Source organism: Mycteria americana, chromosome 2 (genome assembly GCF_035582795.1).
Source record: "Mycteria americana isolate JAX WOST 10 ecotype Jacksonville Zoo and Gardens chromosome 2, USCA_MyAme_1.0, whole genome shotgun sequence".
NCBI classification, from domain to species: Eukaryota; Metazoa; Chordata; class Aves; order Ciconiiformes; family Ciconiidae; genus Mycteria; species Mycteria americana.
The window spans coordinates 15,857,774-15,882,110 of record NC_134366.1 but is presented as its reverse complement, the minus strand read 5'-3'; the positions used below and the strand labels follow the sequence as shown (position 1 = coordinate 15,882,110).

General features: G+C 38.3%; 1 protein-coding gene across 16 annotated transcripts in view; it reads right to left on the bottom strand.

Annotated features, from left to right (window-relative positions):
• Positions 1 to 24,337, bottom strand: part of PARD3 (par-3 family cell polarity regulator) — a 465,648-nt gene that overhangs the window by 241,804 nt on the left and 199,507 nt on the right. For 10 of the 16 annotated variants that reach the window (XM_075492487.1, XM_075492496.1, XM_075492486.1 and 7 more), the window contains exon 5: positions 16,792 to 16,923. The exons of the other annotated variants lie outside the window; for them this stretch is intronic. In XM_075492487.1, the coding sequence (XP_075348602.1) occupies positions 16,792 to 16,923 (132 nt within the window). The remainder of the gene's footprint in view (positions 1 to 16,791; positions 16,924 to 24,337) is intronic. 16 annotated transcript variants of the gene reach the window in all.

Genomic DNA, 24,337 nt, shown 5'->3' with positions numbered 1-24,337 from the left:
CTGCTCAACACGTGTAAAAGCAGCGTGGACAAAGAACTACAAGATAGGCTACAGGGAATAACTGAATACATAGCAAGAGGATGGTTCAGATGACCTAATAATGTAACAGGATTTAAAATGACTAGATAATTCTATTATCATTAACCACATTCACAGTAGTACAAGCTAAAACACTGTTGCTATGGTAATCAATCCTTATGCGTCGTTGCAGAAAATGACTGAGATATAAGGGATGGAAATGAATTGAACCAGCCCTTCCTATTCTCAATGAATTCAATGTATCAGTCAGCTGGGAAACTATCTACCATGGAAGTTTACATCTAGCTTCCCACAAGCTTTTTAAAATATATAGTGAAGCACAAATGAATGTCTGGCATTCAAGTATGTGTTATCCTTAGACTTACACAGTCAGTTCAGATTCAAGGTAGGAGCAAGGCTCCAGTTCCGAGGGGATGCTCCTGGAAAGGGATGGATTGCTCTCATCATTGCACTTCGAATCCCCTTCTCTTAATACTGCTTGAATTCTCTCAGCCCAAAGTAAACCGACACTACGGAAAGACCAATGCATGCACGCTTCTGCTCACATGCTATTACAGCTCCAGCTCATGAGAATATGAGACCAACTTGTTTTCCATGTGGAAGGCAAGAAAAAAAGACAGCAGAGGCAAGCATTTTCGCTGGCACTTTCTAGGTAGCCCTATGGACAACAAACCGTAGTAGTGAAAGCATCCTACTTTTTATTCTTAATTTATACTCCCAACTGAACACATACAACTTTTTAAGATTCAAGCCACAGGAAAACAAATGATCAGCAGTCTCATGATCACATATTATCAACTCAACTCTAAAACAATTCCATTCCTGCGTGGATGTTATTAGTGTTGTAACGAAGTGCACATCTCACAGTACACTGGCAAATGCGTACTGGTTTGCTCACTCAGCTTTCCCCTTTACTTACAGGAACAGAGTATTTGTCAGGAAATCGGGAAGTTAAACCTGGCAGTAATAAAATCCTTACAGCCAGGGAAAATTTTGGAACTCGAATTTTGAAAAATGGAGTTTAAATCATCCCTGGTACCACTCAGATAGGGTCTTTTTGAATCTCTCTTAGTAAAACTGGAAAACTCCACTCAGATTTTTAATGACAACTGAGAATTTAAAATAAGGTACTAACACTCCTCTTCCTCCGAAAAAAAAAAGTTTTCAGCAAAACACGATGGGAATCGAGTGGGAACGAAAGCTCAAATCACTCAGTGAAAAACCACCACGCTCTCCCAGTTTCATAACATAGTAAAAAATGGTTACAGAGTGCATTTAGGAATAACTATATGCATATGTAGACAGAAGAGAAGATGACTAATTCCGCTCCTCGGAACTGCACAGCAACACTTCCTTTCAAAAAAAGTTTTCTCAAGTGAACAAAGTATTTCTTTTGGTCTTTTGATAGTCTACAGCATTGCTAAGAAAAATAATTCAAAGCAGCCCACACAAACAGAAAGGGTACTATAGATGATGGGAGCCACATATTCAAAAAGGAACAAGTTTTTACCTGCTAGTGCTGGTATTTTACTGTGTTAGTGCTGGCTCTTACTCATTGTTTTGTACAGCACTAAGCAAAATATTCATTAGAAACCAGAAAAAAAAAAAATCAAAAAGAAAGCAGGTCCATATTCTGGTTTGAAAATCAACTATGAGCAAGCAAGTACACCAGAAGGTAAAAATAAACTTCAAAATTCTCAGTTACAAAATATTTGAAAGAGGCTAAAAATAAACCAGCCTGTTTATTAAAAAGCCATTAAATTTGACCTTAAGGAATGTATAATATTTTAAGTGAGAAGCAAAATATGTGTCAAGGAAAAGAGCAGAGCAGCAGTGGAGTTTTCAATATTCACAAACACATACAGAAGCAAAATATTTGATAGATGTGCTATACAGTTACCCTCGTACATCAAAAATTTATTTACATAATGTATTTTTTTGTAAAAACTTCTCACGGATAAGCAGAGAGAATGACTCAAGTTCTATCAGAACATTCTTGAAATGCTAGAACATGCCTGAATTCATGAGACATTTATTCAATTGATGAAGATACAACCTTTTTATTGAAAACAGTCTGTAACACACTGTATGTATATTTTGTTTCTATTTTAATATATTTCATTAGTATTTTTCTTGGAATTTAAACAAAAATGTTCCTGCTTGCGTGAGTTTCAAGTCATTAGTGCCAAAACTTCAGCCAATGTTTCATGAGAAAATTACTGAATTATGTCTGTTTATGATTATAACACAGATTTCTCAAGAAAATTATTCCCTCTTGGGCATTAAAAACTGAATGAGTATGAAAGACTAGAATGTGTTTAATGTGACCAAGCTAGCTTTTCCCGCCAAAATGCTTCAATTTAATCCAAACTAATTTTTTAAAACTTAAACAAAGTCTAATAAAAGTTATTTCACTTCCAAAAATGATGTGCATTTATTAGAAGAGACTCGATAAAAAGATATCATTAAAAAAATCCAAATTGCGAAGGCCAAGAATTTTACTATGCAACTGCCGTAAATAATTTCTTTTTTTTTAATGTAAGTTCATGGATGAGTCAAAAAGAGCATGTGTGAGAAAGAGGAAGAAATCCCAGCGCAACTGAGAAATTAAACTGAAAAATTAAATCAAGGAGCCAAAAACCAGACACACAGATGGTAAAAACTGGCAAAAATAAAAAGTAAAAATCATGCTCTTAAGTACCAACAGATGCAGTGACTTTAAAATATTACTCCTTGAGGATACACAAAGACAATAATCCCAGATTGTGATTTCTGGGCCAGTCTACTGCTGCACTAGAGCCACAAAATACACCGTATTGTACAGAGAAAAAATGACGTGTCAGAGACGGGGATATCTGCACTGCCAGCCTACTAAAATAGAAGGGAAGAAAATTAAACTATCCAACACTGTTAAATTAATGTCTTCGGAAAAGAAAAAAAAAAATTAACAGTGTAAATGAGATGAGAGGTGACTTGCAGAATCCATTTACAGATTTGTAATACTACAGGACTGAGCATGAACTGGTTATTTGAGCATTTCTGAAACATTCCTTCTTGAAACAATAGTCAAGCTTCTCGCTCCGGATGGAAGCAAGACTGTGCTTCCCAGATTCTGCATTGTTAAACTTTGTCACACTAATAGCTTTGCTGACCTCCAGTCTTATTTAGGGTCTCCTTGATTTCAATCACCACAATTACCTAAAAGCTATCCCAGTTCAGACTACTGGTATTAAAATAGGGAAAGAAAAATAATCCAAGATTTGAAAATTGAGAAACTGATGTGTAGTACTTATATGCTTGAAGTTCAGCTTTTCCTGAAAAATCTTCTTAAAATCAGAACTTGAAATAAATAATTAGTAGTAGTACTTTTAAAATGCATTACTTAAGACTAATTTTCCAGATTGTTAAATGAATTAAATTGATACTGCTACACATGATTGAACAAACATCTTATGCCATCACCATAATGTCAGGCTAGCTGTAGGTATATAACCATAAAGACTACTGCTTTTTTGGGGTAAAAAACAAAGTCAAATTCAAAGAAAACAAAATTATATTTCTTTACTACCTCTTCTAGTATGCAAAAGTCTACACTGGGCACTTTCTCCTCTAAAACAATTACTGAAGTTATCAGGATAACCGTAATATCAGGAAGGTGACTGAGAACTCCACAACATGAATGTATTTGAAAATGCAGTTACAAGAAAAACATTTGTCATAAAGTAAGTTTTACAAATTATATATGGATACATTTAAACATATAGATACACACATAAATATAGAAATGTGTCATAAATGACAGCACTTTAAAATACTGCTCCTAAAAGTGGGCAGTTAATGAAGTGATCTGTATTTCTAGTATATAAACAAGTACGGACATGTACTTCATATAACTCTAATGTATATATGGATGAGCAGTAAGAACGCTGAACTACAAAAATGAACAGGAAAGTTTGCTATATGTTAACTGGCAAGCAGAAAGATGCTGTCATGAGTCAAACAAATGTTGTCCTCTGTAGAGGCTCCAAATTCGGATGACCCAGAAAGGTATCACTTCTCACCAGGACACCCGTCAGCTTCCAGCTTGTGCAGGCCAGCAGAGCTTCTGCAGCTGCTGTTTGCCCTGCTGAAACAGCCCGGGAGGCGGTTTCGTTATGACTCCCACCACCCCGAAACAGAGTTTGCAGATGCAAGCCCTGCTCTGAATTCACCCCAGGTTTCTGAGGTTTGGCTTTACAGTAAGACGAGTCAAAGCGTGCCTGACGCCAGCGCGCTCAAACCCCCAGGGGCCCGGCATGGGAGGGCACAACTTCTCTTCAGCTGTGCCTCTTTTTCTGTTCACATGCACATGTAGCTGGAAAATGAAAAAAGCCATCAGGGAACTGCATTGCAATGAGGTAGGAATTTCACATAGATGCAGATATAACAATTTCTTCTGGTTTTTTCTACACATTTCCCAGCCTACGTGCCAGTCTTTTCTGCTGTCCCCTGACACACCAGTACGGAGCTGAAGTGCCTCCTACCCCATCTTCAGCTTTTCAGTACGACTGACATTTGTTAATTTAGGGGAAAAATGGCAAGGTCCTCGAGCCCCATCAATTTCACCTGCCCAGAATGCCGCAATACACACTACCCTGCTGAAGTATAATATTATAAGATGCTTCTTTTGCACGGAGACCAATTTTACTGACCTTCAAATCACCAGCAAAATCCATCAGTTTTGATGAGAGGATGAGTTAAAAGAGTCTTCATGAAGAGAAAGCTATTTATAGTGATGAAGTGTAACTACAAGGAAGAAATACTGATGGGCTTGCTTTACGAAATCTGTGCTTTGTTGTAACAATTACTGCCTAGAAAATCAAGATAAATAAAAATGGTATTATGGAATACTCCATTGTAACTTTCAATAATTTTAAATAGAGATGCTCACAGATATGACTGCTTTCTTTTGGGACATTTAATTTACTCTGTGCTTTGGATAAATGAACTGAAATTATAAGCAATCATGAATTCCTACACATTAGGAAAGTAAAGGTTTTTGAAGACAAATGAGGGTATCCAAAAGGAAGAGGAAATTAAGTTTTGATACAAAGTGATTGAACACTGGCTTCCTGCCTAGCATTCTGAAGAAATACTAAGAGGACCAGAGGTTTTGTTCATACTGGATACCTCGCTCCTCGGGTGTTTATTCCACAGTCTGTAAAAATGTTTGCAATACACAGCCTAAAGGATTTTTCTTTTCCCACCCCCTCCCGTTTTGGCAATAGTTGCATATGTATGCTGCCCTTAACGTTAATTCTTAAACTGTGAAAGCAAACTATTTTAAATGGCAAATATGCTAAAATAATAATAGCCAACTGATTTTACTCTAATTCATAAATTGTCATCTCTGGGCTGGAAAAAGCAGCATAAAAATTTTCAATCCAAATGAAGTTAATCACATGCAGCTGGCATGAAAGTGAGTGATACCTTAATATGAAATCTGGGCAACAATTTTTATTCTTAAAATATCACATACAAGCAATCAAAACTTAAAAGGAATATTTATTTCAAAAGTAAAATCTTTACAGGAGAAAGTCTTTAGTTCATTAATATTTTTAGTGCTTCACATGTTTCCGATCGATTGCTTCCTCACGGAAACACTAGTTGTGCTGTATTTGTTTTAATTCTGTGTATCCTGAGTACGGAACCCACCTTAACCAGAGTAACTGCACCAGTTACAAATCAGTTTTCCTTCCTGGTAAACTTCCCTTTCCTTTCCAGTTCCTCCCAGTTCCCTTTCCTTTCCTTCCTTTCCTTCCTTTCCTTTCCTTTCCTTCCTACAAATCAGTTTTCCTGGCATAGGGATTCAGCAAAAGCCCTTATCAGTGCCACAAGGCAGTTGGCAGTTAGTTGCTGAATCTTATGAAAACACTTTTGAATTATTCATTAAATCAGACCAAATAAAATAATTTTAAAAATAAGAGAGGGATTGTCATTTCTTCTGTTTTGCATGTGACACATACAAAAGTAAATAACTTTTTCGTACACCCTAATTTCCTAAGCAACCAAATTCCTGTTCTCCCTGCTCGCCCCCTCCCCAGCCCTGGAAACTATAGAGGTTGACCATTTCGTACGCAACTCCAAGTAGTTTCAAGATAAATTTAGAATGGACTTATTTTCAAATCAGTCAGTGAATGAATTGGCAAGGCTGGACTATTATCTTCTTTTCTCTTCCAGTTATACTGATGAAATAAATTAAAATCTTATGGTATATCGCATCGACTAGGTCATATTACGTAATTCCATTCACTCAGTCGCTGCACTCACTAAATCTTGCTGTGTCACTTCATGAGGAATCATGACATTTCTCAAAGTATCCTATAAATTACAGTAACCACTTAATACAGCCAAAGAGTACTACATTCAATAATGAAATGCTCGTACTTAAGCAATAAAATCGAAATTAAATTTAAAACCCAAAATAAAACAAAAACCCAGACAAATTACTTCCACATAACTCAATTATTAACTCCAAGTTACACAGTACCATTCCCCTTTACAGGAAAGTGCAACCATGTCATTAAAGTGACTTGTCCACACAGGATTTTAAAGAATAAGCACCTTTCCTATTTCCAACAATGGAAGATAAATTAACGATCACTTCCACAACAGACAGGGCAAACTTGGCCCTTTTCTGAAAGCATCTTTCTCATAATTAATAATTCATAGAAAGAAAAAAGTATAAAAATCATCCTGCTGTTATTCAACAAATGAGATAAGGTTCCTATTCAGATAAAATCTGTCATTTTCCCTTGCCCTAAACAACCATTCTGACTTTATTTCTGTTCTGTTTGGAATTAACTGACTTGCATGACTCAGCAGTGATTTACCTGAATCTCGCCTAAAAACTACAGTTGAAAAGCAAAGAGCCCTCACATCCATGTTCCTGTCAGGTAAGTTGTTCTATTTTATTGTACAAAGGACTACAACTTCCACTACAAATTAATAATATAAATGTTTCTTTTAAATAAGTTAAATAAGTAACATTAGCCATTTAGAAGAAAAATTGTACTAGGAAGAAAACCAGACTATTAAAAAAAAAAAAAAAAAAAAAAAAGAGGCACTTATTTTTCCATGTCAAGTCAAGCAAATTCTAAAATGTAAATTAAGTTAACTGAAAATTAAGTTAATGTGAAGCTTAAGCTAAGGTCAGACTGATTCCTAATGCAGAATTATAGAAGTTTGGCTTGGCAACAAAACCAAGCAAATTCTCAATCTTGGGTTTTCTTATAATTTGAAAGGAACAGGGGAAAAAACAGTATTTGGGATAACTTCCTAATTTTCAATGGTGTCTTTCTGATAGAACATAAAAAAGGACATCATCAACAGTCTAGAAAATAAAACAGAAAAGGGATTTGGGGAGCTGGGATGTAGAGATATCATCTCTCTCTTTCCAAGGAATTGGTTGCTGTCCTGTGGAAATCTGTACTGTGAAACACAAAGCAGGTATGCAGGAAGAAGAGAAAGGTAGAGCAGAGAAAATGAGAACAACACAAAATGGAAGGGAAAAAGGGTAAAATATTAATACCATGTACTACCAGTACCACCTTCTGAAACAAAAAGGCAGGATTTCTTTTTAAGCCTCAAAGATACAAGTAATCACTTACATATTTACACTTTGGTTAAAAGGCTAGAATGCAGAATGAGCATAATGTGAATTTTAAATTAAGAATACTTTACCAAGGGCGAGGGAGAATCCTCTATAGGCACAATTAACAGAATTGCTTTAATACATTTAAAACTTTTAACCTTTGTGGTCTTTGAAGTGAATAGTGGAACTGCATCTATTTCAGGTTTGTACGGAAGGGCTGCACTGCCCTGAAAAGTTTTACAGTGCTGTAAACTAATGAAATAAATTATCTTAATTTGGTTAGATCTATTTTCATTAACTGTATTACCCACCAAGGGAATGAGGACAAATTTTAATTTTACTAATGTATTTCACTTCTGCATTGCTTTGGCACGCTGTAATTGCGGCTCCTGCTCAGTGTCGCTCGCTCTGCCGTCAAGGGGCCACCTTGCCCCCGCGCTCCCACCCACGCAGGCAGGGCTGCATGGAGCCCCCGGGACCCCCGCAGCCGCCGCCGCCTCGAGCAGGGCTGCGCAGCACTCCCTCATACCACCTTCCCACTGGGGCTTCTGAGGACACAGCATGGTAGCAGCAACAAGCACATTATGAAAATAGTGAGAGCATTTCTATTATAAAAATCTCATTGGGATACATTATATATGCCTGGACTAAAAAGTAAACATATGAGAAGATAAACCTCTTTCACAGCATGAAGAAAGAAAACAAGTTCAAAAGAAAACAAAGAAGAAAAGGAAGAATTGAGACATCCTTTAGATGAAACGCTCTTCCAGGCCCAGTAAGGGATTTTCAGATGTCCTTATCTGACCTGCTACCGTGGACAGACAGCAGTCAAAAAAGCCAGAGATAATACTGTTCTGCAAAATACTTAGAAAATAGTCAGAAAACTAACAGCAATCATTTATTTAAAGCTTCTTACAGAATCTCCACGTAATTTAAGAGAGTACTGCTTGTACCCCTGGTATCATAGATTTATTACCATTAACTACCATAACTACGTGATTATTTAAATAGTTTGCTCCCAAAGGGCAGGAAAACAGCAGTGTATGGTTACTAGCAGGTCTGAAAATGCCCTTCATGCATGCCAACACTCTTCAGAAAGGTTCTGCAGAACAGAGTAAGTCTTCTGGCAGATACTAGCACTTGTTTGGCTGCATGTCCCGTTCTGGTCCCCACTATTCATGGAAGATGCGGATAGACTGGAGAGGGTCCAAAGGAGGCCCACAAAGATGATCAAAGGGCTGGAGAACCTGCCCTGTGAGGAAAGACTGAAGGAGTTAGGTCTTTTCTCCCTGGAGAAGAGAAGGCTCAGGAGGGACCTCATCACAGTATTCTATTACTTAAAGAGCGGCTACAAAAAGGACAGAGGCTGTCTCTTCACAAGGAGGCACATGGAGAAGACAAGGGGCTACCGGTACAAGTTGTACCAGGAGGGGTTACATCTTGATATATGAAAGAATTTTTTTTTACAGTGAGAACAGTCATGCACTGGAACCGTGCCCAGGGACGTGGTAGAGTTCCCAGCACTGGAGGTTTTCAAGATGGGATTGGACAGAGTGCTAGGTAGTCTCATCTAGGCTCCCCTTCCCACAAAAGGTTGGACCAGATGATCTTTGGTGGTCACTTCCAACCTGGGCTGTTCTACGATTCTTTAAATTTCAGCCCAGTCCATCTGCATACTTACGTGCACGTGTATGAGAGTGAGTCGGAGGGTGTGAGGATATAAATCTGAATGTGAAGCATGTCTTTTTCTATAACACTTAAAATCCATGAGGTTTTTTGTAAAATTGACTTTTCTATTTTTTTTAAATTGTGGACTATAATCACCTCTCCACATATAGAGCTACATTCTGCCACTGAATTCAGATCTACACAGCAGCATATAACTGAAAGTAGACCGCAGCCCCCGAACTGTCTCACCTATTTACTACACAGTACGAAATGACAGATTATTTTTCAAAGGAGAACAAGACAGATGCCAGCATGAAACACTGTTTATAAAAGCATCACCACTACCACTGTCCCCAAGCACTAAAGCTGTTTATTCCAACCTCCTACCTTATACAAACTGAAGCCCTCAGCACTGAAAAACAACTTCACATTTGTTCATGACTCCAAGACAAATAAGAAGAATAATCTCTTTCCAAAATATACAATTAAGGTCATGTCCATGAATGTCCATTTTGCATAAAAGTGCACAGACTTCTAAATTCCATGTTAATATTTTCTTAAAACTAATACATACTGTAGTTTGAAATTTGATTCTGTCTCTGTACATACTGATGCATTCAGCATACAGATAAGCCTTTCTCTTTCAGGCAGCTTCTCTTTGTTTCTGTGGTTATACACACATTTAGAGAACATTTAATAAATATGTGTATTAGTGTATTCATATCTAAGCTTTATACAGAAGAATACAGAGATTCTTCTGAATTCAGAAGACATGACAACTCTTCTAGGGGGGAGGAATTAGAGTCCACATAAAAATCAGAAATAGATCAAGTTAGAACCTAAAAATCAAATGGCTTTTAAATACGGAAATGAAGTTTAGATTTAGAAATCCAGATCTGAAGCCAGTAGGTTCAAAGTCAGATTTAAACCTAGAAAAGGCCTGTGATTCTGATTCTCACTACAGAAAAACGTGGTAAAGATTTTAACCTTAAAAAGCAGAAATCATAAATACACAAATAGAGAACTTACATGCCCATCGTAAGAGCCTGTTTTACCCTCTCATGTCCCTCTTTAAGCGTTCTGATACATAATACAGAACCAGCTCCAGCAAGATGTGTCTGTGGGAACTGGGCACCTCAACACCCACCAGAGCCTCAGCCGCTGGCAGCAGCTCAGCGGGGTCCAGCCTGGAAGCGACCCAGCTGACTGCACGCATGCCTCGGGTCAATGAAGATCTAGACTCCAGTACAACACAACAGGAGTCTGGATATTTTTATGTAGGTACTCACATTATAAACACCTAAATACAGGTTTCCCATTTTGGAGGTCACTATGCACAGTATTTTTTCTAATATAATAATAATAAATGCAACACAGGGAGAACACTGAAACAAGTTACAGAATAATCACTTAATTGTGGTCCTGTACAGATCAGTGATACCCAATACCACTACACTCTTTCAGGAAGTCAAAGGATATTAGAAATTATTTAATAATTTTGACCATAGCACGTATAAAAAAAAATTCATAAAGTGTGATCAGTCAAAGAAAAAGAAAAGAGAAAAGAAGAAGATTATTACAGCTGTGTTTAGTAATGGCTCCAAGATCTCAAGGTGCTCTTCTGGCAGCCAGACAGGGCATTTGGCTGGCTCAGAGCTAGATGCAACCGCTGCCCTTGCTGAGACGTAACTGCCCCTCTTCCTGCTGAGTGGAGGGTCAAGCCAGCACTTTATAGCTTACATTTCATTTGAGCATTTGAGTTTCTGAGCTGAAGGAGTTAACATCTTGCCAATATACAGAAATAAAGGGAGCAGTCAATACCTAACTACCTGCAGCAGCAGCAGCTAAGAGAAAGTATTCTTGAGCCAAATCAAGCTTTTCACTTTCTTCACAGTACAAAAGCAAGAAGAAACAGCTGTAGCACTTGGGGTGTTGACAACCCCATCAGGTGGAAGCTGGTGTGATCACACGGCCAAGAACCCCAGCCTCAAGTAGCAAAAAAGCTGAATTTGCAAGTGGATATGGCACTGGGGAGACTTTGAACTCTTGCAGGAGCACCTTGAGGTCTTCTGATCAGCTTTTTGACTAAAATAAACCTTAAGCGAATCCTCTACCAATGCACTATTCACTGCTTCTACCTGTCCACAGTTATAGCTATGGCTAATTATTTAATACTAAGTCAAGTGCCAAGCCATGCCTTTCTCGGCCGCAGCCCATAGCTCTACCTGCAGAAACAAGCAAACTGCATGAGCCATGGCCTTGTTCAATAGCTGGTAACATTTTTTCCTCCCAGGCTCAGCCTCAGAGTAGTCCTGCCTGGTTTCACAATCCCTGGATAGCTTCCTGGCTACATCCATACACCCCTGCCTTTCATACGGGACAATCCACTGAAGAGCCCCCAAAAAGAGACAGGCCTCTGTATGAGACCTAGAGCATATCTCTATCTTGTGACAGAAATTCTTTATAAGGGATATGACAAGCTTTAAAATCATCTTTGTATTTTATAATTTATATGCTGTCATGGTTCTATGTTCATTAAGATTGTTATCACAAGAGACAAATTATAAAGTGCCTGTACTCAGACAGGGAGGAAAGTAATGAGACTCTATCTTGGCGTTGTACAGAGTAATGGATAACCAGTTAAAATTATTCCTCCAACTGAAGCCTAGCTAATCCTTTTTCCAATTCTTAAAGCACAACTCCTAATGACAATAGTTTTTACTGCAGTTCCAACCTCTACATGTGAGGAGTTTGAGATAAGAAGAGCCTCCAACCCCCAAGCCTCCCCATCTCCAGGCTATGAAACACAGAAGTTGTAGACCTTTCCACTGTAGTTACAGTCATAACAAAACCTAAAAACAAAAGCCAAGATACACCTGTCGGACAAGGAGAAACACAAAAGAGGTACACTAGTGAAAATAAAAATATTTATATACATTACCTATACCACTGTGAAACATTCAGAACTAAACAAAATGAATGAACTCCATTTCTGCTTTCTATTCTTAGGTTAAGGCATAAAACAGAAGCAGAGTTTTTGTTGTTAAATGAAAAATTTGACAACATGGGTAAGAGAATCCACAGGAAGTTACTGGTTTAGATTCACCAACCTACCTCTGAAGCTCTGATAATTTTTTTTTTCAACTGACAGTGCTGAAACGCACTGATTTATAGCATCCAAATGCCTTAAGAGAGTATATTCAATCATATTAAAAGCAGGCCTTATTTTCCTGAAAATACAAGCTGAAGGCAGGTACTCTACAGCTGGAGATGTAAGACCATATGCTACTTGCATGTCTGATCTCATTGAAAAAGGAACCAGAGAAACCTTACCAGATTACTATGGACAGATGTCACGAACAAGAATAACTTAGGGGAAGTGTTCCGCACAGCACATTCCTGCTCAGGAAGACAGCAGCAGTAACCAACTTCTCTTCCCATTTCAGAATACATTTGAGTTGCTTTTATCTCTGGTTTTTGCTAGATACTAGAAAGCTACTGGGATTTTAGGAATTAGACCTGTTCTTCAGTAATAACCATGAAATTCTGCTCCGTCTCCTACCTTGCTTTCATGCACTGACAAATACAGATATATATCCAATAGTTATGTATATATATTTGCATATGATTTTAATTGAACCAATCTCATTGTATTTGCAAATCTGATCAACCATTTCATCCGTAAGCAGGGCAGCTGTACAACTGCCCTCTCCTGCTGCTCTCGCACCCTTTCCCAGCACACAGCACAGCCTGGTCCTCTTAATCCTTCTGCGAAACAGGCCTCTGCAGCAGAGCCAGGAATATACTATTTCAGTTCAAGGTGCTTTGATTGCTGCCAGTTCCAATATTTGACTAATGAAACTAAAATGACCACCCAGGAGAAGCTTTCTCTGTACTTAAACTTAAGGAATTGGTGAAAAGTTTAACTCTTTCATACGTTCCCTTTTCATGTCTCCCTGGTATCGAACAGCATGAGTCCAGATTTGATCAGGGCCTGAGCAAGTCTCGAAGTGAACTCAGGGAAAAAAGGTTTCTCAAATAAAAGTGACATTGCCATATATATTAATACATTTCAGAGGAAATAAGATTTTTCAACTATTCCTCAAAGTTTGGTTGCTGTGGGGGGAAAAGAAAGTGCTGTGGACGGCAAGGTGAAGAACAAAAAACAACTGTTTCTTTTTCTTTTCAGATATTTCAGAATTAAATTAAAGATTGCAAATTTTGTCCCTAGAACTTGACAATCTGTAGGAGAGAATTAATGAAATAATTGAGCAAAAGAGTAAAAAATAAAATCCTTAACTTTCTAACTATATTCTGAAACTGTATTTGGATTTTTGACTTTCCAGTGGTGAAATGATTCTTTGGTACAAACAGTTTCACATTACTTACTTCGTGGGCTTGAGAAATACCAAAACTTTCTGAGAAATTCACAGACCATGTGCCCTGTGGACAGCCAGAGGGCTCTGGAACTGAACTGGGAACAATCCTGAGGCAGATCTAGCTAACCAGCACATACAATCAGAATATCTTAAAGGACTCAGAAAGCAGAATTAATCTTCTCCATTTCTTTGATGTATCACTCTAATTTAGCAGGGCCCTACTAAAGCACAATAGATAGGAGCAAAAGCAATTACTTCCAGGAATTTTAACAGGCTTCACACATTCCTCCATTTTAAGGCGCTAAAACCTAGAGAATTTTACAGAACTACTTCTTTAACAACTACTAGAACATACCTAATTCTGTGCCCTTACTAGTCACTGCCAGAGCAGCCTATAATGATTTCCAAGAAACAAGGTCTCTTGCAGTTTCATCTGCAGAACAGGCTGTGATGCTGCAGAATCACAATTTGCTCCATAGTTCTGCTTATGGGAAATGAAGTGTCGTCCACGCAGAAATAATTGAACTTCTTTGGCACATCACACCTTCAATCCCCAAAGCGCAATTCCAGGGAATATTCCTGTATGTTAGAAGCTGACAAAGATCATCATGGAAATTTTTTTCTCCTTACATTCAAAAGGAAGAGATGAGGCAAGCTTCAAGAGAAGCAACTCAATCCAAGCCAGAAGAGCCTTCCTCCAACAACAAGCCTCTGGAGCGTGCAAGATGAATCTAACGTTTACTACTACCTCCTCTGAGAGCCATAAAGGCAGGTTAGACCAGGACTATTATTACCCCTGGTATCTGTAATGGGTTCTGCCCTCGAGGTTTCTTGGCACTGTCACTGCCTTACCCTTGGTGCCAGACCTGCTGTCTGCTGCTTGTTATGCACATACAGGCAGGGCGCGCAGACCACTCAGCCCCTCCACAGCTCTGCCGAGCACACAGGAACAGGACTGGAAGTTGCTAAATTAATTCGTTATGCCAGATAGCAACCTCGTCGCTCGAGTTTCTTCTTCACAGAAGTGAAAGGCTTGACCAGTGGGAAGCAAAAAGCCCACAGAGGATACTGAAAAAGATATTAGAGTTTAATACCCCAAAAAGAGCGGAAGAATATCTCTGTCTGCAGCTGCTCCATCCCCTGGCAGGCCCTTCCCTCCCTCTCCCTGCAGAGCTCTGCCGCATCCCACTCTCACTACGGGCGTCCTTCTCCTCTGCGGACCCTGTTAAACAGGTGTCGGCCTAATTAATTATCCTGCTGATAGGAAATCACAAAAGGATCCTGGTCTGCCAGGTACACGCAGATCTATTAACACATTTAAAGAACGAACCCTCTTTCTCTCAAAAAAACCACCACCACAAACAAACAAAAACAAAAAGCAGAAAACTTGCTCAGAAGAAACACAGTATTTGCAATTTCAGACTTCAACCAGTTAACTCAGGTAACAAATACGCTTCCAGACTACCACTAGTGCCCAATTATTTACCTAATTGGTGAATAAATTGAACTAGTTAAGCTGTCTGGAGACCAAAATCAGCACAAAACTTAATATAAAACATCCTATATTAAAATTTTCATGTACCAAACATTTTATAAGATGATCGCTATTAAGATTCCTAATCTAACTTCTTTTGCTGAGACAACACTTTCAGTAACTGCCACGGTGAAAATCTAATGACGCATGGAAATATGCCTCGAAAACATCAAACAAGCAGAACCGTCACAGGGGATGCCTTCGAATCTGGGCACCAACTTTCCATTTCAACACAGGCAGATACAGAGACAGCAGCTAAACTCATCTGCACTAACACCACATCTTTTGAGAGGCAAATAGTAACGGAACTACCACTATCATTAAATGTGCAGAGGAAAATATACAAGGACCAAAGACAGGGTTTTTTTTTCATAAAACAGGTAATTTTAAATGAATCTGCGGCTAATTACAAGATACAAAAATAGTTAATAGCTCACATTTGGGGTTTGTTATGTTTTTATACTCCGTGATATTACTTAAGCTCCTTTCTAACCAAGAATGGCGTTGAATACAGAACGTTTGGAATATCCTAGGATTTGGCAATGCTGGGCTTCAAATATCGGTATGGGATTTGTGGGTGAAGGAGACCAGTCCCAGGACACCAGCCCAGCGCTGGACTCTAAACCTTCCCCTCTGTTCACAAGGCACAGTGTAAGAAGCTTGAGCTGTGTCAGATGGCAAATTTCATTTTGAAGCTCCTCTGTATAAAGCAAATTCTGGTTTTATGCCCTATTGCTGTAAAATACAAAATTTGTACATTTATGTTCAATGCAAAAACTCGGTGTTTTCCTGTCACATTGTATAAAGAAGAAAAATGAGGTAATAATCCTACATATGCACTAGGCTATATATGGGCTTCCTGTTATATTTCCAGTCTCCATAATAAAGATGCATTTTCATTATACATTTGAAGACACTTCTCGGAAAATTTCAGACACATACAAATACATAAAGTGACTGCTAGGTAATTTTAATTTCAGACCTTTAAACTTCTATGACTACCATCTTATTAGTAAAAAACCCCAAGTTGGAATTACTTAGTGTCTCAAAAAAGCCCAAGATCAAAAGCAGTATAAATGTACACTAAATAAATATGGTAACACTGTCTTCAAATTTATAACTAATGTATTTTACAATTTTAAGAATAACAAGCATTTAAAAGTGCAATGCCAAAACTGACCCATATTTGGCTATTCTGTAGTAATATTATTAGCTTTCAACAGCAAAAAGTTTATCAAAATAATAGTCTCTAATTAAAATAACCCTGTTGGTATCAGTTGTGAAGAACAGCAGCACTCCACATACTATATAAATATGTTTGACTCAAAAAAGAAATAATTTGCAGCTGTCCATTTCAGTCTTAAGGTGGTTTTTTGGAAGCAGAAGGAATCCCATACAAATGTAGTCAGCATACTGCTGGTGTTTGTATCATGCTTAGAGAGCCAATATCACATAAGAATACACTTCTTCGTAATAGCTTGGAGTAGCATAAAGATTAGATTGATAAAGTAATATATATATATACACATATATATTACCTGTTCTTGCCTCTCCAGCCACTTGTCCACCATGGGATGACTGGCACTTAACGATGAACGAGCATTGTCTCTCTGAAACTGGTTAGACCAGCTACTAGTATCTCGTGGTAGGCTTCTGTAGTTTTCATCTTTCTAGTTTAAAAGAAACAAAAAAGTGTCTTATAAAAAACAACCAGTCCTTGCACATTAACAATGCAGCTGGTTATTAAACCAATACAAAAAGAAGACTGACAGAGGAGAACGCAGGTCCGGCTGGACCCAAGGACAATGCGATTGCCCGGCCATTCAATTGCAAGAGCTCCCCTTCCTTAACACCAGTGACGCCCAAGCAAAGCCTTCGGTGGGTTTGTAGCTCCTGCACTCACTTGTGCTTCACTACCTCTCTTTTCCAACCTCAAACCTCTAGTGCACAGACTTCCCAAGTGCATACTCAGCAAGGCTTTCAGAGCATCATGCTCCTTAGTTTCATTCTCACCAAAGTATATATACCACACAACAGTCCATCCAGTGACAGCTAAGGCCACTGTTTAATTTTCCCAAGTCTCTGTATGTAATCAATTTTACAATCAAAGCTGTCTCACTGCTCCAGATACTGTCCTTTAGACCAGAATAGCATGCTAGAGAGTTCAAAACTTGAATTTATTATTCCACATAATAATGCTTTGCTTGGTTTGCCTGAAGGTATACAAATAGAGTCACATTTGTAAAACAGCAGGAGATTGTGCTGATGGAGATACATTTATCCCATTGAGACTGATAAAAAAAGGGTTTTTTTCTTTTTAATTGATGAGTTTGTCTTCACGTCTTTCCCACAAGCTGTACAAATTCTTGAGCCTCTAAAGATGATTAGTCCTTACCCAGTCTGATCACTAAAAGCCAATAAAAACAGAGAGGCAGATCCTTAATGATGGGAGTTACCCTTAGCCCAAAGTCAATGAATTACTGATAACTTACATAGGTTAGTTCCCTCCAACTGAAATAACATATGGAACTGAAATTCTGCTTAGCTTTTCAAAAGAGGATTATAAATATACTGTAAGCACCCTTCCTTCAGGAGCAGAGTATTTTTTCCAGTCAATGTTTGTCTATCCTCATGCCAAATCAGATAATTTAGAGAGCGTATCTATTTTCCTTATAGTCATTTATTAGCAAATAAAATAGGATTGTAGTCCTACATATGTTGAAATACTACCGCTTTTAGGAATCTCAAAAATCTCTAAAAAAATAAACAAACACCAGTGCACATTGGCAGCTAAAACCTATTTTTTTATTTATGGCACACAGCAAATTTTTGACTCTTTCTTAAATCAATACTTCATTCCATCAGCACGAGTATTTCGTTTTCTTATTTACTGTATTGATATTTCTTTGGCCTGGCACAGTATTAGTCCAATATTCTAAAATATGGACTGTAGCATCAATTCCCTTACAATTGTATTTCACAACTTTATTTCTTGTAAATGTATGACAGGCTTTGCTAGGAAATTCAGGTCTCAGTACAACTGTGATACGTAGCACAATTTTCAAAAGCTTCCTGTGTGAGAGCAGCCTTTTCCCAGACATATCAAACTTAAGCTTTCTTAATTGATGACAACTTCTTTTCTTGAAAGAGACTTATTTTTTACTACAAAGTCTTCCATTTCAAGACATTAAGGCTTAAATTCAACCAGCACAAGATAACCTTGTAAGAATAGGCCTGCACAAGTAACCAGCCGAACAAACCACCACCATAAATCAGTTTACCTTGCCACAAATGAGCAAGAACTTTGCGTCTTTCAGCAACTAAAAAAAAACCCCCAGTTTTCCAGTGTGGTTAACCACACAGCAAACTAGAAACTTGCTCAGTCTCTTGCTTAGAAAGGGACAGTGGAAGTCAGTCACTGCTTTGTACAACTGTCCCTTAGCAGAGTCATAAAAGCCAGGGAACGGTGCGTACAAATTGATTTTTTCCTGTTGCTTCTCTTATTCAATTCTTCTCTTCTGGTGACAGAGGTGGCACAGTTCCTATAAGCCAAAACAACAATTTCTCTTGTTCAAAGTGGTGGAAAGGTATAACAACAAAATCAAAATCTGACAAAGAAATAATGAAAGATCATTTTATGCACAAAACCCCCCATACAGTTGGTGCATGTGTTATTGTCATCTAACAATAACTCACTATCTGACAAACCATCACCTAGACTGAATGAATAGAAATTTCTTCCTCTGTAACGAGATGTTTTCTGTATTTCTGTACTTTATAGATAATTCCATTTTTTATTGATTCATGTTTATAACCTTCAATACAAACTTTCAAAAAAGACATTTTTATCTATGCTACACAAAAATCTCTCTCCACACAGCATCCAGTACCCATGCACAGGATTTTTTTGCAAGAGCCAGAGACAAGGAAAAAAAGTTCATCAAGGGATGTGTTATTCTCCAATCATTCAAACACTAAGTCTCTGAGCTGAATCATGCAGGACAGTCTTATTGCTTAGAGTTTACCTTGGAACTTCATTACTTCATTCTGCAAAAAGTCTTAAACGCCACAGCACACAATATAAGTGAAATTATCTAAGCTAAAGGTGTTCAGTCAGGCCTCTGTTTGGTGCATCTATACTAATGTCAAGAATTCTGCAAGGAGTTTACTCTTAATACTATCTGTGCTGACCAGAAGATTATATTCATCCAATCTACTGAAATATTTCCACTGTAGCCCACTTCTGTAGAAGATTGTCTTTCTCCTGCTAAGATCTATACCGGTTCCTTTTATACAGAAGGCATCAAAGTCACTCAGCAATTTTTTTGACAGCAGAAGAGCTAGAATGGTAGAGAGATGTGGTTCCTGTAACTTCTGTTTCTCAGTGCTGCTCAGAGGCTCAAAATAGTGCTATTATCAGAGTAGAATAAAATAACTTACCAGTGTTGCAATCACAGACAGAGTCATGATGATGTTAGCCAAACAGTGAAACAGTAGAAAAAAAATGGCCATAGACAAGTCTTCCACTCCTTCCTTACTGTCCCTTTCTGGCAAACAGCTATCCCTGTACCTCACTGGTGACAGCACTGGGGCAAGCACTAAACTAGAGCAGGAGCAGAGACCAGTGCTTTTAACACTGCTGGACATGGTCCTTCTTGCAGACAGCTACACAACAAATCCTGAGATACCGGTGCCTACCTGGAACCCCCTCTATGCAGGGATTTCCATTACTGCTACTGCCAGATCTAATACAAGGATAGCAGTGCCGATAAACTATAGACGTGGAGGTGAAAAACGCATCACTGCACCTTAGACATTAGGATTTACTGAACCAGCTGCAATGTTGTTTGCAATTTAAAATTTTTTTTTTTTTTTTTTTGGTGGGGTTTTTTAAATATGCAAAAGTTAACCCAGAAAGCTTTACTTCTATTCAGCATGATCCAGCGTTAGCACGCATGTCCCAATATCTGACTGGAAAAGGTGTGTGTCACTTTTAACATCAATACCATCAAGAAAAAGATTTCATGGTACAGAAGCCATCAGGGTCATGCAGGGAATTCTCATTTCTTCTGGAGCTGCAGCTGTAAGCCCTCCTGGGACCGGGGCTGACACGCATCATCAGTTACAATTAAATGCTCTAATTTTTTTTTTAAAAAAAGTTTCTTTCCCAAACATCTCTGGGGACCACGGGCTATGTCAGCTTTATCATGTTTGAAATGGAAATTGATCAATATAACACTAAAACTGCCAAGTCACAATATTACCACTACACTTAACAGCAGCATTTTGCAGTATTTCTAATGAGGACACATAATCTAACACCTTAACATTTAGTTCAGCGTGGTGTCCCTTTGGTGGAGGGTTGGGTGAAAGGGGACAGGAAAAATGAAGCAATTTTGCTATACTTTTAATTTCAGATGATTTGCAATATATAACAGGCTCCTCATCAAAGACTCTGCAGCCTGCAGATGAAATGATCATTAGCATGATCTGTGTACTTCAATTACGAGCTGTCAGTGCACAGACTGACTCGTGACTTTTACCCGCAGTTGTACCCCTACAGACTCCCAGCATCACTAACCCGTCCAGAACATCTTCCGCACGGTACGGTGACAGTTCCACTGTCTGTTATCTCATTTGCCACTAGGCCACTTTCCAAATAGTGAAGGAGTTGGCTTTTTCCCTTTGTTTTGACCTCCTGTATGGCTAATGTAAAGTGTCAAAAATTTTGGTGTGGGGGGGTTTGTTTGTTTGGGTTTTTTTAATACTAGATAGCAATGCAACAGGAGTAAGACAGATTGAAGACCTCTCCAACATAATTCTCTGGAAGTAGATCCAAAATCGTAAACCAAGTTTTCACTTTAATTATTTCTACAGCAAATCGCCCACTTCTTGTTTAGGATCTTCACTAAGAGAGATCATTTTGGGCACTGACTTTTTTTTTGCTATCCATTCTTTTTTCTTGTACACTGTGCACTTTGGGAAAGGCTTCTCACTTGCTTGGGTTTGATTCCTTGTGATGGCCTCAGATTGAGATAGGGTTTGTCCATGTTGATGAGAGATGAGACTGTGTTTAATCTTTTGAGGTTATTATTTCATTTGTCAGACTTTGGGCAAATTAATGTCTACAAGTGTTATTTATTGCTGTTGAATCACTATAAAGGCTGCTCTTCTTTCTTTTTATGCTCCACTATGTCCATGTTAGACCCTGAACAGTTTGGTGTCACTCTCGGACAGGATGCTAAAAGCTGTAATTAACAAAACATTCATATAGTTTATGTAAATACCTCTCTCTCTGACGCAAACATCTGTTTATAAATGCAGTAATATATACATATACCCATTTTCCATGCCGTCTGAAGGTCTAGTAAACAGATTCCTGGAGTTTTTTGTTTGGTTGGGTTTTTGTGTGGTTTTTTTTTTTTTAATTGGACTTTAGACAAATAAATGAGGATAAGACCAACTGGATCCCCATTTCTCAAAAAAAAGAAGGCTGCACAAATAATGTCTATGTTACAGGGAAAATACATTATATACGGAAATGAATTAACCCAATAGATGTATTGAACGAACAGAAATTCCCTTTAAAAAAAACCTTCTCACATTGAGGTCAGATTTGGAACTGTTCTCTCTATTCATCAGCAGCTTTTTAACAACAAATTGTACCAAATTTCAACACTTGACCTCAAAACTAATTGTACCAGTCACTTTTTATAAATATCCATATATCTTAAGAATCTGACACTACTGCTTGGGCAAGCTTCCTTTTCCTTTCAGTAGATTCAGTTTACTTTATCGTTCTACAGTTTAGTTTCAAAGCTTGCCTTTTTTTGAGTTGTATTGAAGAACAAGGCCCCAGGAGCTACAATAATCCAGATACAGCCCAGCCATCTAATGCATATAAGAAGGAACTGGTTCTTGTCACCCAACATGAGGAACCTTTGATCTTAGGCCACTCTCCAAGGAGTAAAGTAAAAGAGGACTCCCACATTAAAGAATTATCACAGCTTTGTGGCTCCTCTCAGCTCTGACCCAGAACATGGGTCATTTCCAGCAACTGGTAAAAACTGTCTTAGGGTGCAGAAGATGCAAATCTAATAGTCTAATAAAGAACTTGCATGCCCTATTTATGATGAAAATACATGAGAAGAATGACCACTCTGTAACCATTCTGATGTTTTCAGAAGGACTCGTCTTCAGAAATGACCCTCTCTATAGCTCCGTGAATGGAATTCATGTATTATGCATCGACAATAGCTCATTAGATGCCAATGAGGAGAAAGGTAATTGAAAAGCCAGTGTTCTGCTTAAGTTCTATCACCTTACGCTCAGAAATTTCCAGAGTTGTCCAATTCCAATTCATATATATTCCATGTTATTCTTAGATCAACAAGCAAGGCCTGACCTTAAAAAAGGCAATAACTAGGGGCCATGATGAACGGACAGCTTTCTGTGCATGTGGTGTTACGTGTAAATATGTAGTGTCAAAGAATATGGGCTAAATTAAGAGTAAACTAAAAAACATGAGACTGCCTATCCAAAACATTCTGCTGATCTCTCTTGTTTACAACAGAAAAATCAAAAATTTCATGATCTCTGCACATATACACGCAAAGACAGAAATTACCAGGCAGTGTATATTGTTATTTCTCAGAGTGAGGGACAGGAAAGAAGCTGCTTCTTCCATTCACTCTTTACTTATTAATCTCACAATAAAACCTCAAGAAAGATAATGCAAAGCAACGCAAATAACATACAGCAGTTGATCTTCTGTAATTATAATTCAGAAGCTGGATTTTATTTCTGGAAGCTTCTTAACTAAAAAGGCATGGCTTTCCATAGTTTCATTTTAAAGAAAAAGAAATGATCCAGTTAACTTAAAACGTCATGAAGCTACAGTTCTGATTCCTCTACACATTACACTTAGAAACCAGTTTCCCATTCTACTATTTTTCACTAACATGAAATATTCTCTTTTGCTGTGCCACTTTAAAGGCCTCTAAAGAGTTTCTATGTATATTGAGCTATATATGAATCTATATGGCTATCTGTTTAAATGCAATAATATAATTATGCACAATCCTGCCATTTTCACCAGGTATTTGCTTTTGTACCCAAATTTATACAATGCTTTATGTCAATTTGGATTTAGATGAAATCGTATTTGTAAGGTTGTTTGTTTATTTTAAATGTCAACATGCCTTCATTTGATTCCTTGGGAGAGCCATGAAATTAAATTGCAGGAGGGGAAAAAAGCTGATAATGAAGTAATTTCAAAAGTATGCTCTGAAGATAGGACTTACCAAACAGAATGTTACTATTAAATACATTTGGGGAGCTAAGGGAAACAGGAAACAATGGGGTACAGGAAACCTCACAAGGATCTTCTCTTTAGGTCTTGAAATGCAGAATATCTTAAAAACCACCAGCAGTATCCTTTTAAATGTTGGGTAGATGCTTTGAGGTGGCCATACCTCTAAAATGAAAAGCTGAAAGGTGCAACTGGCTGTTTGTATGTTTAGAAACTTGCATCTGCAGTCCTGAAATAAAGAAAGGAGGCCGGCAGATGAGGTAACTGTTCTGTCTTCTCAGACTAGCTAAACTTTTTTCCGCTCTTTCTTCATTACACTGACAAGTGTGGAGAAGAGTGGTGATTTAAGGTCAGAAATACGAAGGCAATGCCCCAAACCCGTGGCAAGCGGCTGTGCCTTGCACGCTGCCAGCCAGCCGCTCCTCCCCTCTGCCAGCCCTTACCCACACCACCAGCCTCCTCCATATTTAACACCACAGGCAGGGGACCACGCAAGGCTCCCAGCAAAGCATCCATCGCCTCATCGGACTTGCAAATTCATTTCAGACCTTGGCCAGAATCCCTCCTCTGGTCTGCAGAGAGAGGCCCAAATAGGTACCAGACAGGTGGCTTGTAGCAGCGTGTTTCTCTTTTATCTGAGTTTACAGCAACGCCACCACCTTCGGCTCCTTGCGGTCTCACGGGCATCCTCTCGATTCCGTTTGCTTGTTTATTAATTTACAAGCCTTTCTCACACTGAACAGCTTCCCTTCATTCTCCATCTTATGGTTTTA